The following is a 13,804-nucleotide window of genomic DNA, read 5'->3' as shown; positions in this document are numbered from 1 at the left end:
TGAAGTTTTCCAATAAAAAGAAAACATATCAGGTCAAATCACAGCCATTGAAACAATGAGTTTCACCAACATTGCTATGACATTTTTTTTGTCTCTGTTCCTATACAAAATTGGCTCCACAAATGCTGTTTTTTAATTGATGTCATTCTCCATCATGTTGTTTAGCTAATACAAATATATATATATATATATATATATATATATTAAAAAATTCAATAAGTGGTGTATATTTGAATAGAAAAGAAAAACATGTCCACATAGATTCTAGAGTGAGTGTACGTGTGTGTGTGGCCGAACATGCGTACGTGTGTCTTTAAAACGACGATAATCTTCAACGTTGAGGGCGAAATGAGCATATATAGTTCAACCAGTATAGTGTATGTATCATCAACTTCATGATTAGAGGTTCGAATCCATAAATATTAGGTGGACTTTAAAAAAAGATTCCTCACCTTTGTTCTTATTTTTCTTTTTTTTTTAGTAAATACTTATTTAAAAAATTATTTTAAATGGTAAAACTGTTGAAAATATTTTTTAATATAACAAAATATCATAGTCTATCAGTGATAGACATTATCTATCAATGATAGATGACGGTAGTGTATCAATATCCATCACCGATAGACAACTATATTATTTTGATTCGTTTTACAATATTGGAAAACAACCCTACTTATTTCCCACATTTACACCATTTACACCTAGATTCGCAATTCATTGGCATATTATTTTACTCTATAGAAAATATAGCTGATAATGAATTGAATTAATATTTAAAAAATTTTTAGTTAAATGATACAAAAATTTTCCTATAAATGTGATCCTCATGGCTGCGAATAATTTTAATTTTACTTTATTTTAAAGACATCCAAGGGACCCATCCACATGGGATATATAGATATAAGGTACATATATATTATTGTTAACATTTTCCATGTACAAATCTTAATAAAAAAAAATATCAGTTTTGGTTTATTGACCTTTTAAATAAAAAGTCTTAGGGAATTAAAAAAAAAGTTAATTGCAAACCAAAAAAGATTGTGCTTTTAGCATTTTTGGAAGGTTTAAAAAAAATCTTCCAAAAGTTTGCTCAAATCATTAGCCAACCTGCTTCCTTTTGGTTATAAAAATTATATATTTCCAATTTTAAATGTAATTGGTCAACTACCCCACTTTAAAATGATTTTTTTTTTTTTTTTTTTACCAAGGCCAGAAATAAATCTAATTTTTTTTAGAATAGACAATATTATTATACAACAACAAGAGAATCCCACAGTCCAGATCAAGACATTAAAGCAACAAAACATAAGTAAAGACAAGACAACAAAACCAAATTAAAGCCAACAGGACCAGAACAAAACCAACACAAAAACGCAAACTAGCAAACCACTAGGAGAAAGGTAGAGAAAAGAACCCAAAACCACACAAACTAAGTGCTACAGCAAAACAGAGAACATCGTGAAGTTCAAAAAGAAAAAACATCCATACACACACTAGATAAAATCAAAAAGGTCAATCTACCAAGAAGTAGCACGAGCATGAACCGTAGAGACCATAAGGTGAACTAGAGTAGACACCAACCTCAGTCGACCTCAGTCGACCTCTATATAGTCGCCGCTCATGTAATATATGGAAGCACACCAGAAAACACGGAACAACTTACTATGCACCCTCTTATCCGACCCCACTCGACACAACCAACTCAACTCTAAATCTAATTTTCAACCTACTTAATTCAACAATATTAATTCACAATTATAACAATTAATGGATAGTATTAAAAAAAAAAAATTGATGTTCCACCAATAAATGTAAAATTTTTAACCGTATTTTATTCCTTAACTTTTTTTTGTTTTTTTTTTTTAATGCATGTCTATTTAATTTATAAGCTTTAAAAATATTAAAAAAATCTCTTACATATATTCAAAGCTTTTAAAGATTAATTATTCCGTCAGATGTTAATTAATTTTAAAAAAACTAATCTATTGATTAGAAATAAATTTTATTTGTGTGTATAGTAGGTCTATAAAATTTTAAAAATATATGGTAAATTGGATAAAGACCAATTATAATAAAATAAAAAATTTAGAGACTTATTACACACAAAATTAAAAGAATATTAGAAATTTTTGAAATTCATTGTCAAATAAATACAAACTTAAAAGTTCAAAAAATAAACTTATAATTTAAAGAGAACTAATATATGTGTATGTATGTATATGTATAGGGAAATTTTTCCTACTAAGATTGTGTGAAAATTTTCATACTATTTTTATATATTGTACGTAACATCAACATACTTTTAAAAATAGGGTGAAACCCGATACAAATATTTATAAACGTAAATTTATAGTATGAATATAGTAAGTATAGTACTACGAGAGTACTAGAAAATTTTCTAGATATATACATGCGTATATAAATATATATAGAGTAACCAATGGAAAATGGTAATAAAGTAGCAATAAATGTAGTTGCTAAATTTGAAAAAGAGAGAAGTTTTTTTTTTAAGGAAAAGGCATGTAAGTGTCATAAATTAAAAATGAGAAGCCCATCTTTTGAGGTCCCAATCAAAATCTCTCCTCATTAAATAATATTTGAACAAAATACAAAAGTTATTTTGAGTATTTTGTGCATGATTCCACCATCCCTCATTAAACAATTCACATGAACTTTGCCCTTTCTTTGTGGTCATACCCTACTTGTGTGTGTTTTTTTCTTCATTTTTTCCCCCAATCATACCCTACTTGTGCTTTTCATTTTCCCTTTTCTCAAGTTTTCTTTAGATTAATGTTAGATGTTCATGATTTAATTCGAGAAATTGATTTGTAAATCTATCTTAAACAGAAATGAAAACATGTATTTTTAGTTACTACTTAATTGAAACATAACGTGATTGTTCTTATCGAATGTTCACTTATTTCTTAAAGAATAAAATAAAAATTGTTCTTCTATAAAAAAGATCTAGATACTAATTTAGCATTACGTAAAGATATCTAATACTATAATGTTTACTACTAAGAAAGTGTTAGTATAAAAAGTTATCATATTTTGTTTTTGTAGAACACTATGATCACAAAGTTCCTTAAATTCTAAACTTTAAGGTGAGACTTTTAGAAAAAGAAAAAGTTCTTTGAAAAATTTAAAAAAAAAAAAAGAAAGAAAAAAAGAAAAAGTTGATAAAGATTTTTTTTTTTTTTGAATAGATATGTTCATAATTTTATTTGTATTTGAGTTGTCCCTTCCCATTTGGGTCACAATATAACTCTATTCACTTGCCTTTCTCTAAGTGGGAATCAGTTGACACACACACTATTTCTAATTAACATATACATTCTCTTGTCATTTCCCCAACCAATCCTTTTCATACTATTGTGCATCTTTACCCTCTCTCTCTTGTTTACTTCTCTTAGCCAATTCCTTTTTTTCTTTAATGCCTAATTCATAAAATATGTTCTTTTTTCCAAAAAAAAAAAAAAAAAAAAAAAAAAAAAAACTTGTTAATGTTGGAAAAAATGATTTAAAGTTAATCTTGGAGTAAACTAGCGATATATGTTTAGATTTCTATGTCCTTTAAAAGTGAAAATTCATTCCTATGGTTTGAAAAAACATACAAGATCATCCGATCATTGCAATGGGTAGAACGTTTAATAATAAAATACATAACATTTTTAAAGAATCGTAAATAGAGCAAATTTTATCGCTAATGAACTCCTATCAACGATATAGTCTATGACCATAGACTATGAGAACTAAAGCTAAATTTTGTTATATCTACAAATTCTTTTACATTTTTCTATATATGTTAGTATTTTGAATCTTAATGTTATATTTGTAACTGTTTATTTAATAAATTATAAGGATCATATATAAGACTTTCATATCAAACCCTAAGTACAAAATTATAACTTTTTACGACCATAATACTTAATTATAACTTCCTCAGATCAAATTAATAATTTATTAAAAATAAAAAAATTTTAAAAAATTAATTATCATTATGATTAATATTTTAGCCAATAAGAATTTAGCTCAACTGATATAATATTCATACTATCGATCTCAAAGTTTGAGGTTTGATTCTCCTACCCCACACTTTAATTACAATACCTTTCAATTTTTTTTAAAAAATATCCATCAATATTAACATTTAAGCTTCGGTTACTAATAACTCAATTAGTCGAGTTCTTTTTAATTCTTGTGAGGATATAAACTTTCAATCCTTGACTTAAATTAAATTAAAAACGGATGAGTTAGAGTTAATATGATTAGAGTTGAAAATAAATTAAAATATTAAATAGAAAGTTAGAGAGAGAGAGAGAGAGTAGATTGAGATTTGAAAAAGTGAAAGGACTGTTAAATTCAGTTAGGAAGGAAGGAGAGAGAGAGAGCATTAAATTGAGCATTAAATTGTCGAAACCTACAAATTAATTACACACACGAAATCCCTCACCAATCTCATCTTCTTCCTTTTCTTTCCCCTTTCCTTTATATCCCAAAGTCCGCCATTAAAACTCCACCTTCAACCTTCAACCTTCAACCTTCAACCTTCAATGGCGAACACCAAGAAGAAGCATCTCATGAAGTTCCCTTCCATTTTCAAATCCAGACTACCAGCACAGCCATGGGAATGGGATTGGCCTTCTTGTAAGCATCCCAAAACTCTCTCATTCCGCGCTCAAAACGACCTCGTTTTCAAGACCGTCAACTCCATCTTCTTCGACCAACCCTTCGAAACCACCACCACCACTCCTGATTATTCTTCACTTTACACCAACTCCTCCGAATCCGCCTCTGTAACCAACTCCACGGCGGCGACGGAGTCCCAAGAAGAATCACTCGAAACGGTGGTCCGCGGCGCTAGATCGGAGAGGCTCTTCTTTGAACCGGATCATACGAGCTCGATACTCGAGAAATCGAAGCCGATCGAGTCGTCGATTGAATCGGAACCGAGGTTAGTGTTTAAAGAGAGCTTGATTGTGTCGATTGAATCGGAGAATCCGTATGAGGATTTCAGGAAATCGATGGGGGAAATGGTGGAGAGCCTTGGAGTTAAGGATTGGGATGGATTGGAAGAGCTTTTGGGATGGTATTTGAAGGCTAATTGGAAGAACAATCATCGGTTCATCATTGGAGCTTTTGTTGATTTACTGATCCATATTCTTCTTGCTTCTTCTTCTTCTTCATCATCATCTTCTTCATCTTCTTCTTCGCTGTGTTCTAATTCAGAATCTAACTATTACACATGCACTGAATCTTCATCTTCTTCTTGTTCTTGTGCATCGTCTTTGAGATTGCTGGATCGATCTTCCATTGGAAAGGAGCTTCATGAGGAAGAAGATGATCATATCACAGAAACTCTGTAGAATTTCAGATTTCTTCCTCACTTTTGTTCTTTTTTGAGGGGTTTTATATTTTCCCCCTCTTTTTTTTTGTATTGTAAATACAATATTGATATTATATCTATATATAATATATATGAGCTTTTTTCCCCTCTATTTTGAAATAGATCATATGAATATGAACTTAATTAAGGATAAATTCAACTATAATTCAAACTTTAAATGTTAACTAATTACTTGTATATAGTATTTGAAGTGAAAAATGCGTTTGATGAGATTCTTGTTTTAGTGAAACATTTTGTAATGTCTCTTTCTCGTCTTGTCCTCGTGATAGCAATCACGCTGTTCATTGTGTATGTAGTTAATTATGTTTTTTTTAAGATTTTTTTTTAAATTGTTTCTTCCACCTTATAAGATTTTAGGAAAAGTTAGGTCATTAATTTTTTGTTAGCTAGATTTATAATGTTTTTATCGCTTACCTTTTGTTTCCGTTGTCCCCTTGAATTTGGTTTTGTATGGAAAAAAAATCATAATACATCTCTAAATTTAGTTCGTGAACATATTTGTTTCATTTCTATATTTTAGAAGGTTTATAATAGATCTCAATTTTGTTGATTTAATGTTTAGTGTCATACTATATCATTTAGAAATTACATGGTGAACTAATTTTGAATAATTTTAGGCTTTCTCTTAAAAAAAAAAAAAACTTTGACAAGTTATCTTAAATTAATGTAAAGACCTATTAAATACATAAAAAGTTGTTTTTCTTTCTTTTCTTCTAGCATAAAAAATGAAATTATAAAAACATACAAACAGATCTAAGAACATTCATGATGAACAAAAACCTCTATTCAAGGGGTGGTTTTAAGCAAAGTTTGTGTTGCATTAGTTCGGCAGGATTGACAAACCCATTATTTATTTATATATATTTTAAAGAGGGAACAAGATAATAGCAAATGTGACAAAAAAAAAAAAAAAAAAAAAAAAAACTACGACATAAGAAAAGGCCCTCACACAAGAGGAGTGTCTGTCCAAAGAGCTTAATAGGCCTAGTCCGAATTGGAACCTCCTCGATCCAAATGGCCAATGAAGAGGTGATTCCAGCATGATTTACAAGTGAGTGACCGATTATATTTTTCTCTCCAAAAATATAGATAATGTTCTTCGCTCCCACCTATAATAGTTTTATTTTTCCAAGACTAAATCATAAACAATCTTGGAATCGTTCTCTACAAAGACTTGGGTGAGTCCCAAAATCCAAAGACATTTCGAATAAATTTTGACATCCCTTTTAATGCTAGATCACATGGATGATGGTTTATAGGTTATGAAATCATATTGAACAATCTAAATGATGCATCTCCGAGAGGTTGGCTAGAGTTAGAAGAACACTCAGACAAGCTTACCATAAGTTTTTGTTGGAATGTTTAAAATCTAAAGATTCTTCTATAATCATGTTATCTTTCGACTAATAGATTAAAAAATCCATCGAGACTCTATTTGAATGAGTTTATACCTACACTTTTACTTAATAAAAATCCACAAACTAATTAAAAGCACAAATTACCATTTACCAATAATATTTTGATTATTACCTTATATGTTAACTATAAATTGGATTAATGTAAATTAAACTTGACAATTATAAATAAATAAATAAATAACTTGTGGATTCAAGATGTTATGGCCCAACACCGACTAGAATTCTAAAAGGTCCACTTATGATGGGCTTCTAATTTTTTTCGGCCCGTTGGATGCACCACTTTCTATGAGAAACATCCGTGACCATTGGATTTTATTAATTTATTTAGGGCTTTCTACCAATTTAAATTATATTTTTTCCATGAATAGCCAAACATGTCACAATATTACATACAAATCAAGTCCAAAAATTCATGATAGCCCATTCATTTCTAATCTTTTTATTAAAAAAATTTTTGAAAATCATGTGCTAGTTTTTTTCCAAAATTTTCAAAACCCATCACGAAAGAAAAATTTCAATTAAATTTAAGTGATTTTATTTCTTCCCTAATCTGTCTTATAATTTTTTCTCTCTTTAAATTTTGATTTTTGACTTAAAATTCAAAAGCTTCAAATTCAATACATTGCATTTAATAAATAATTATAATACCAAATCTTGGATTTCATCTATGTTTCGTTTCTTTTATATATAACAGGTTTATTTCAAATATCTACGATGTTATTTCAAATATACTTCGAACAACTATAGATTTATGGTTGTTATATAATATATACCCTATATTATAATTTTGATCTCATTTCTATATTCCACTTATTTTATCACATCTATCCATGTATATTTAGTCATTTACAAATATACACCCCATATTATATAATAGTAATGCTAGAATAAATTGTAAATTTCATCCTTAAAGTTTGGTAATTATTGTAATTTTCAATTGGAGTTAGTTACTTTATTTAAAGAAATTTCATAGCAGGTGAATAATTTTGGGAACATGACCACACTAACATATTCCTGAGATTTAAGAATATATAACATATTTGTTAACTAATAAAATAAGAAACAATTAAATTAAAAGCACTCATTAATGTTATATATTTGTAAGTAATGATTAAAAAAAATATATTAAGAAAACTCTCTAGATAATTATAGGGTCCTTTTTAAATATAAAAAATATTTAAAAATGTTTACATTTTATAGTAAAAAGTTCAAAAAGTATAAAACACTTTTGGAATTTTTTGTTATAAAATGTAAATTTTTTTGAAATTTTTTTATTTATAAAAATTTCTCTAATTTTTAATATTAAATTCATTTTATTTTTCTTTAATTTTTTTAATTATAAGATACAACAAAAATTATTAAATAAGAGGAAGAATATACTATAAAATTAAAATTGTCCAAAAAAATATGTAGAAATCTAATTATGAAATACCGATTAAGTTTAAGTTATTTATGATATATCGCTAATGAGGTAGGTTGATTGTATAAATTCTGTTGGAATTCAAATTTAAAGCCTAAAACTTAAATACGAATAATTCTTATTTTCTCAATTCTATCCTTTTCATTATTTTTGCATAAAATTTCTTACTTTAGCAGTTTTCTTTACATCAATATTTCATAAATGATTTGACCAAACTGTAATTTCTTAAAATTTTATTTCATAAATGATGGATAAAAAATTAAGGGAAAAAAAACTTTTTTAGTTTCTGAGTTTTGAAAAATAGGTTTAAATGATCCCTAAGTTCATATGTATTATTTACTACTATTTTGTTATTATTTTAATTATGAAATGATATTTTAAAAATAAAATAAAATAAACTAAAATTTCTCTCCCATCTCCCTATTGAGATTGATGTCCTAAATCTCTCTTATACTTTCATAGTTTGTAAACTTTGTATAACCAAATAGTTATTATTAAAATAATTGATAATTGTTATTTTATGAGCATACACTAAATTCAATAAACGAGGATCCTAGGTTATTTTATGTAATTTAAACATGTATGTGAGACATACAGGTGGATTTTGTTTAAATGATAACCTAAATAGTCTGTAGTAGATAAATAAGGTTGGGTATCTTATCCTAGTGACACTACGATTACGACCCGCTTTGTAGATGTTACAAGTGTTGTAAAGTGCTACAAATGATCTGATCCCGATCATTCATGTGGAGATATATGAGCGAAGGTATCCTATACAAAGAGTTTGTATAAGACCGGACCACAAAATGACTAGTCTCATTATATAATGTCGTTAATAGTAGAGACTTACATTTCACCAGGATGACCAAATGTGACATGACCTGAATCCTTAGTGAGTTGTGAACTTCTACCTATGAAGGCTGTCCTTTAATTTACATGGGTGAGATTGGCCAGATCGCCGACTCAATATGCCTACCATTTTGGGGATTCATCTGATTGGGGAGCTGGGAACACAACTATATAAGACGAAATTCACTCGTTCCCTAATGTCGGGGTAAGTAGATAAATTGCTCCCTTAAGGGCTGATTCCAGGACTTGAACAATGTGGCCACTGAAGGATCCCTAACGGGAGGGAAGCATAAGCAGAAGCAAGATCGACCCAAATCCTCCATTTTTCATTGAATATAAATTTTACAGTAAACAAGAAACAAGATATGCATTTAACTAGAAATTACAGCATGCTAATAAAAGGTTTTTGAAACCTTACCTTTGAAGATTTTTCTTCAAGAATTCCCTCGAACAGCACACAAACGACTTGAAGACTTTCTTAAAAAAAAAAAAAAAAACTTCAAACAAGTTCGACCACGACCACAAAGACTTCCTCGATATTCTCAGGGTGAGAACCCAAGAGTAGTGGACTCTGACTATTTTGGATTAAGAAGAAATTTTGTAGAGAGGAGAAAAGAGATTTGGAAATTGTTCAACAACAATTTCATAACCCATAACTCTTCTGTCTCTTTTCTCTTGCTCAATCGATCAACTACTACCAAAGAAGAAGAAACTTTTTCTTTTTCTACATGACAAAAATAACAACCACCCACTTACGTGGGTGGAGAGAAAAGGAGGTGAAAGGAGTTGTAATTCTCTCCCTTATTATTAAAATAATCATTAACATAGATATAAATATGATAACTAACTTATCATGTTATATATATATATATATATTAAACTATATGTTATACCAAATATAACATATAACCTATAGTTGTAATATTGTATCACATACAATATAAACTAGTTTCTTTTCTCTCTTAAATGACATTTAATATAAATCACATTTATATTAAATTTAACAACTATGAACCAATTCATAGAAACTATATTTGAATCTTATTCTAATGTTTATTTCCTCTTACTAAAGTTATAATGTATCAAATACATTATAATAATTATATCACATATAATTAAAACAACTTAATTATATCATATATAATTAAATTCCTCTATTAGTTTGAACCATTCAAATTAATCCAAAAACTGATTCTCAATTAATCCTATTGAGCTACCAAGGGGACCTCATGAACCTGTAGCTTGAAGTTCCAATGGTACATGAATAATTAATTAAACTCTTTAATTAAATTATTCACCATCTGTTAACTGTCAGACACTCCACTGAAGACCGACAGCTGCACTCTTCGCACTACAGATATATTTCTGTGTCCATTGGATATAACCAATCAACAGTACGATAACCCTTCACAAATTGCTCCTAAGTACAACTAGGCCAAAAATACCATTTTGCCTCTGTAGTTACATTTAACTCATTAAGTACCACCGATCCCTCTAATGAACAATAGATCATAGTCTAACTATGATTAAACCCCTCTTGGGCCAGGAGAGGGTGTGGCAGCACATTGTTCAAGATTTGAAATCAGCCCTTAAGGGACCAATTTATCTACTTACCTTTACTTCGGGGAAAGAGTGAATTCCATCTTGTGTAACTGTGTTCCTAGCTTCTCAATCAGACGAATCCCCAAAATGGTAGGCTTGTTGAGTTGATGATTTGACCACTCTCACCCATACAAATCAGAAGATCGTCCTCATAGGCAGTAGTTCACAACTCACTCAGGATTCAGGTCATGTTACCTATGGTCATCCTGGTGAAATGTAAGTCTCTAATGAGACTAATTATTTTGTGGTTCGGTCTTATACAAACTCCTTTGTATAGAATATCCCCGCTCACATATCTATACATGAATGATCAGGATCAGATCATTTGTAGCACTTTACAACAATTGTAACACCTACAAAACGGGCCATACTCGTAGTATCACCAGGATAAGGTACCCAACCTTATCCATCTACTACAGACCATTTAGGTTATCACTTAAACATGATCCACCCGTATGTCTCTACATACATGTTTAAGTTACAAAGATAACCTTAGATGTTAGTTTATTAGTTTGTGGCTAATGCAAATAAAATATCATATATTTTATAGACAATGAATTTGAATAAAATATCATATATTTTATTAAATACACAATGAGTTTGTTCAATAATATTTACAAATTATAGGACCCTACGAGATTTAGGGCATTAACCCCAACAGCCACACCCTCTCTTGGATCGAGAGGGATTTAGTCATAGTTGGACTATAATTTATTGTTCATTAGAGAGATCAGTGGTACGTAAGGAGTTAGATGTAACTATAGGGGGAAAATAGTAATTTTGGCCAAACTATACTTACGAGCAATTTGTGAAGGGTCATCACCCTGTTGACTGGTTATATCCAATGGACACATAAATATATATGTAGTGAGAAGAGTGCAATTGTCGGTCTTTAGTGGAGTGACCGACAGTTAATAGATGTTAAATAATTTAATTAAAGGAGTTTAATTAATTATTCAAGTACCATTGAACTTTCAATCTACAGGTCCATAAGATCCTCTATGTAGCTCAATAGGATTATTGAGAATTAATTTTGGATTAATTTGAATTATTTAAATTAATTGAGAAAATTAATTATATATGATATAATTAATATAATATATTTGATATATTATAATCTAAAGTTGATTTTGAAAGGAATTAAATATTTGAATATGATTCATATGATTAAATTTAGTATAAGTGTGATTTATATTACATACCATGAATGATTGAGAGAAATTAAAACTATAGGTTATGTGTTATATTTGGTATAACATATAGTTATATATACATATAATAACTAGTTAGTGTATATATAGATATAGATATTAAATTTAATTTAATTTTGAATTAAATTAATTGAGGAAATTATTCTAGTTTTTCTCTATATTAATCGTGTGGCCAAAAAGAATGGGAGGAAGTTTTAACGATGGTCTTTCTCTTCTTCACGAGAAAAAAAAGAGCATAGAAGAGAATGTCTTTCTGTGATTCACTGTAATCTACCAAGAACACACAGAGAAGAAAAAAGTTTTCTTCTTCCTCTCTTGAAATCCCCTCTCTCTTCCCAAAAAGATAGTAGAGCCCACACCTCCTACTTATTCTCAATCCTTAAGGAGAATACAGGAGGTTCACTTGTGGTGGTGGCCACTTGATTTTGTTATGTTTGAGATTTCTATACGAGAAGAGTTCGTGACTGGATCGAGGGAATAGTGAAGACATTTTGGCTTCAAAGGTATGTGTTACTTTTTCCCTAATTCATTCTCCTTAGCATGCTGTAAAATTGTCTGTATAATTGCATATTTTATGTTATGTAATTTGAATTTTGTGAAAAACAGAAAAGTTGGGATCGATCTCGCTTCCGCTGCGGACTTCACAGTTTCCTTCAATCCCAATCCCATTCCTTTTCCATCTTCATCTTCCTTCCCCCCTTCTCTTCCTAGGAACAAGATTCACAAAAATGGAGCAAAACTCTTGTCTAGACTAGACACTTCAATCTCTTTCCTCTGTTGGATGTTTTGTGGGGACGGCGAAAGAAATGGCTTCTTGAAGAAGCTTGGGCATGAAACCAAAGATTACATTTGTCGAGGATCTTACTTGGCTTGAGCATGGGCTCATGCTTCTTGGCCAAGACTTCAAAAAGGCTTGCCAAGATATACACTCAAGCATTTTCATTTGTCCATGTCCAACGCTCATATGCCTCATGAATGTTTCGATGAGAATTTTGAGCAGGAAAAAGAGGACAATCCTCCATAAGGACAAATCTCAGATCATCGACGATTAATATTGTGTTGATTGTGTTTTTGCATGTTGCGTAAATTTTGCTGGTAAGTTTGTCGGCAGAGAGTAAGCTTAGTGTTATGGAAGTCATAATGAATTTGCTGAAACATACAATTTATTTATATTAGTATTCAAGCATTACCCATTTGGAAAAACCAATCAAATTTAGCAAAATAAATTTAATGCACCCTATGTGACATTTATTTTGCAATGATGTTTCAGTAAGGTATGGTAAAAGCTACCGTAGGGTGATCAAGTACCCCTTCACTAAAATGAGACCATCTCAACCAATATACAGAACAACTTCTTGTTACTGTAAATATCAATCACCATTGTTCGGTCCAGAAACTATTAACTGGCTTAACATTTTCTTGTAAGTGTGTTGGGTTTTATGTCCTAAAAACTCGCAGTTTGTAAAATAATAAACATCTTTTATAATCAATATACTTGTTATTGATTTCATAAATTGTATGAAAGTCTAAATCCAATAAACTAATACCCATGACTATTGTATCGGTACTTGAACTTTATGTGAGACATAAGAGTGGATCGGGTTCGAGTAAATAGTCAAAATGATCTATGGTACATGAATGAGGTTGGGTACTTTATTTTGGTAACACCATTGGATGCGGCCTACTCTATAGTTATTACAAAGAGTTGTAAAGTGCTACATACGATGTGATCCTAATTCGTACATATTATGATATGAGGAGTGGAGGCGTCCTATGCAATGAGTTTGCATAAGATCAGGACCAAGAAATAAGTCACTCTTACTTTATAACACTGTTTACTGTTTAAGACTGACTATTTCACCTAGATGACCTAGGTAACTCGATCTTAATCCTGAGC

General features: G+C 29.9%; 1 protein-coding gene across 1 annotated transcript; it reads left to right on the top strand.

Moving 5' to 3' along the window:
- Nucleotides 1–4,389: 4,389 nt before the first annotated feature.
- Nucleotides 4,390–5,498, top strand: LOC150035131 (transcription repressor OFP13-like). The gene has a single exon (XM_090315728.1). It carries the CDS (start codon nucleotides 4,554–4,556, stop codon nucleotides 5,364–5,366), a length of 813 nt encoding a protein of 270 aa, XP_090171854.1. The 5' UTR covers nucleotides 4,390–4,553; the 3' UTR covers nucleotides 5,367–5,498.
- The last annotated feature ends 8,306 nt before the right edge of the window (nucleotides 5,499–13,804 follow it).

Source organism: Benincasa hispida, chromosome 7 (assembly GCF_027475165.1).
Source record: "Benincasa hispida cultivar pf3 chromosome 7, pf3_genome.v1.1, whole genome shotgun sequence".
In the NCBI taxonomy this organism is placed as follows: Eukaryota; Viridiplantae; Streptophyta; class Magnoliopsida; order Cucurbitales; family Cucurbitaceae; genus Benincasa; species Benincasa hispida.
The sequence above is the reverse complement of the archived record's forward strand: the minus strand, read 5'-3'. Positions and strand labels throughout refer to the sequence as shown.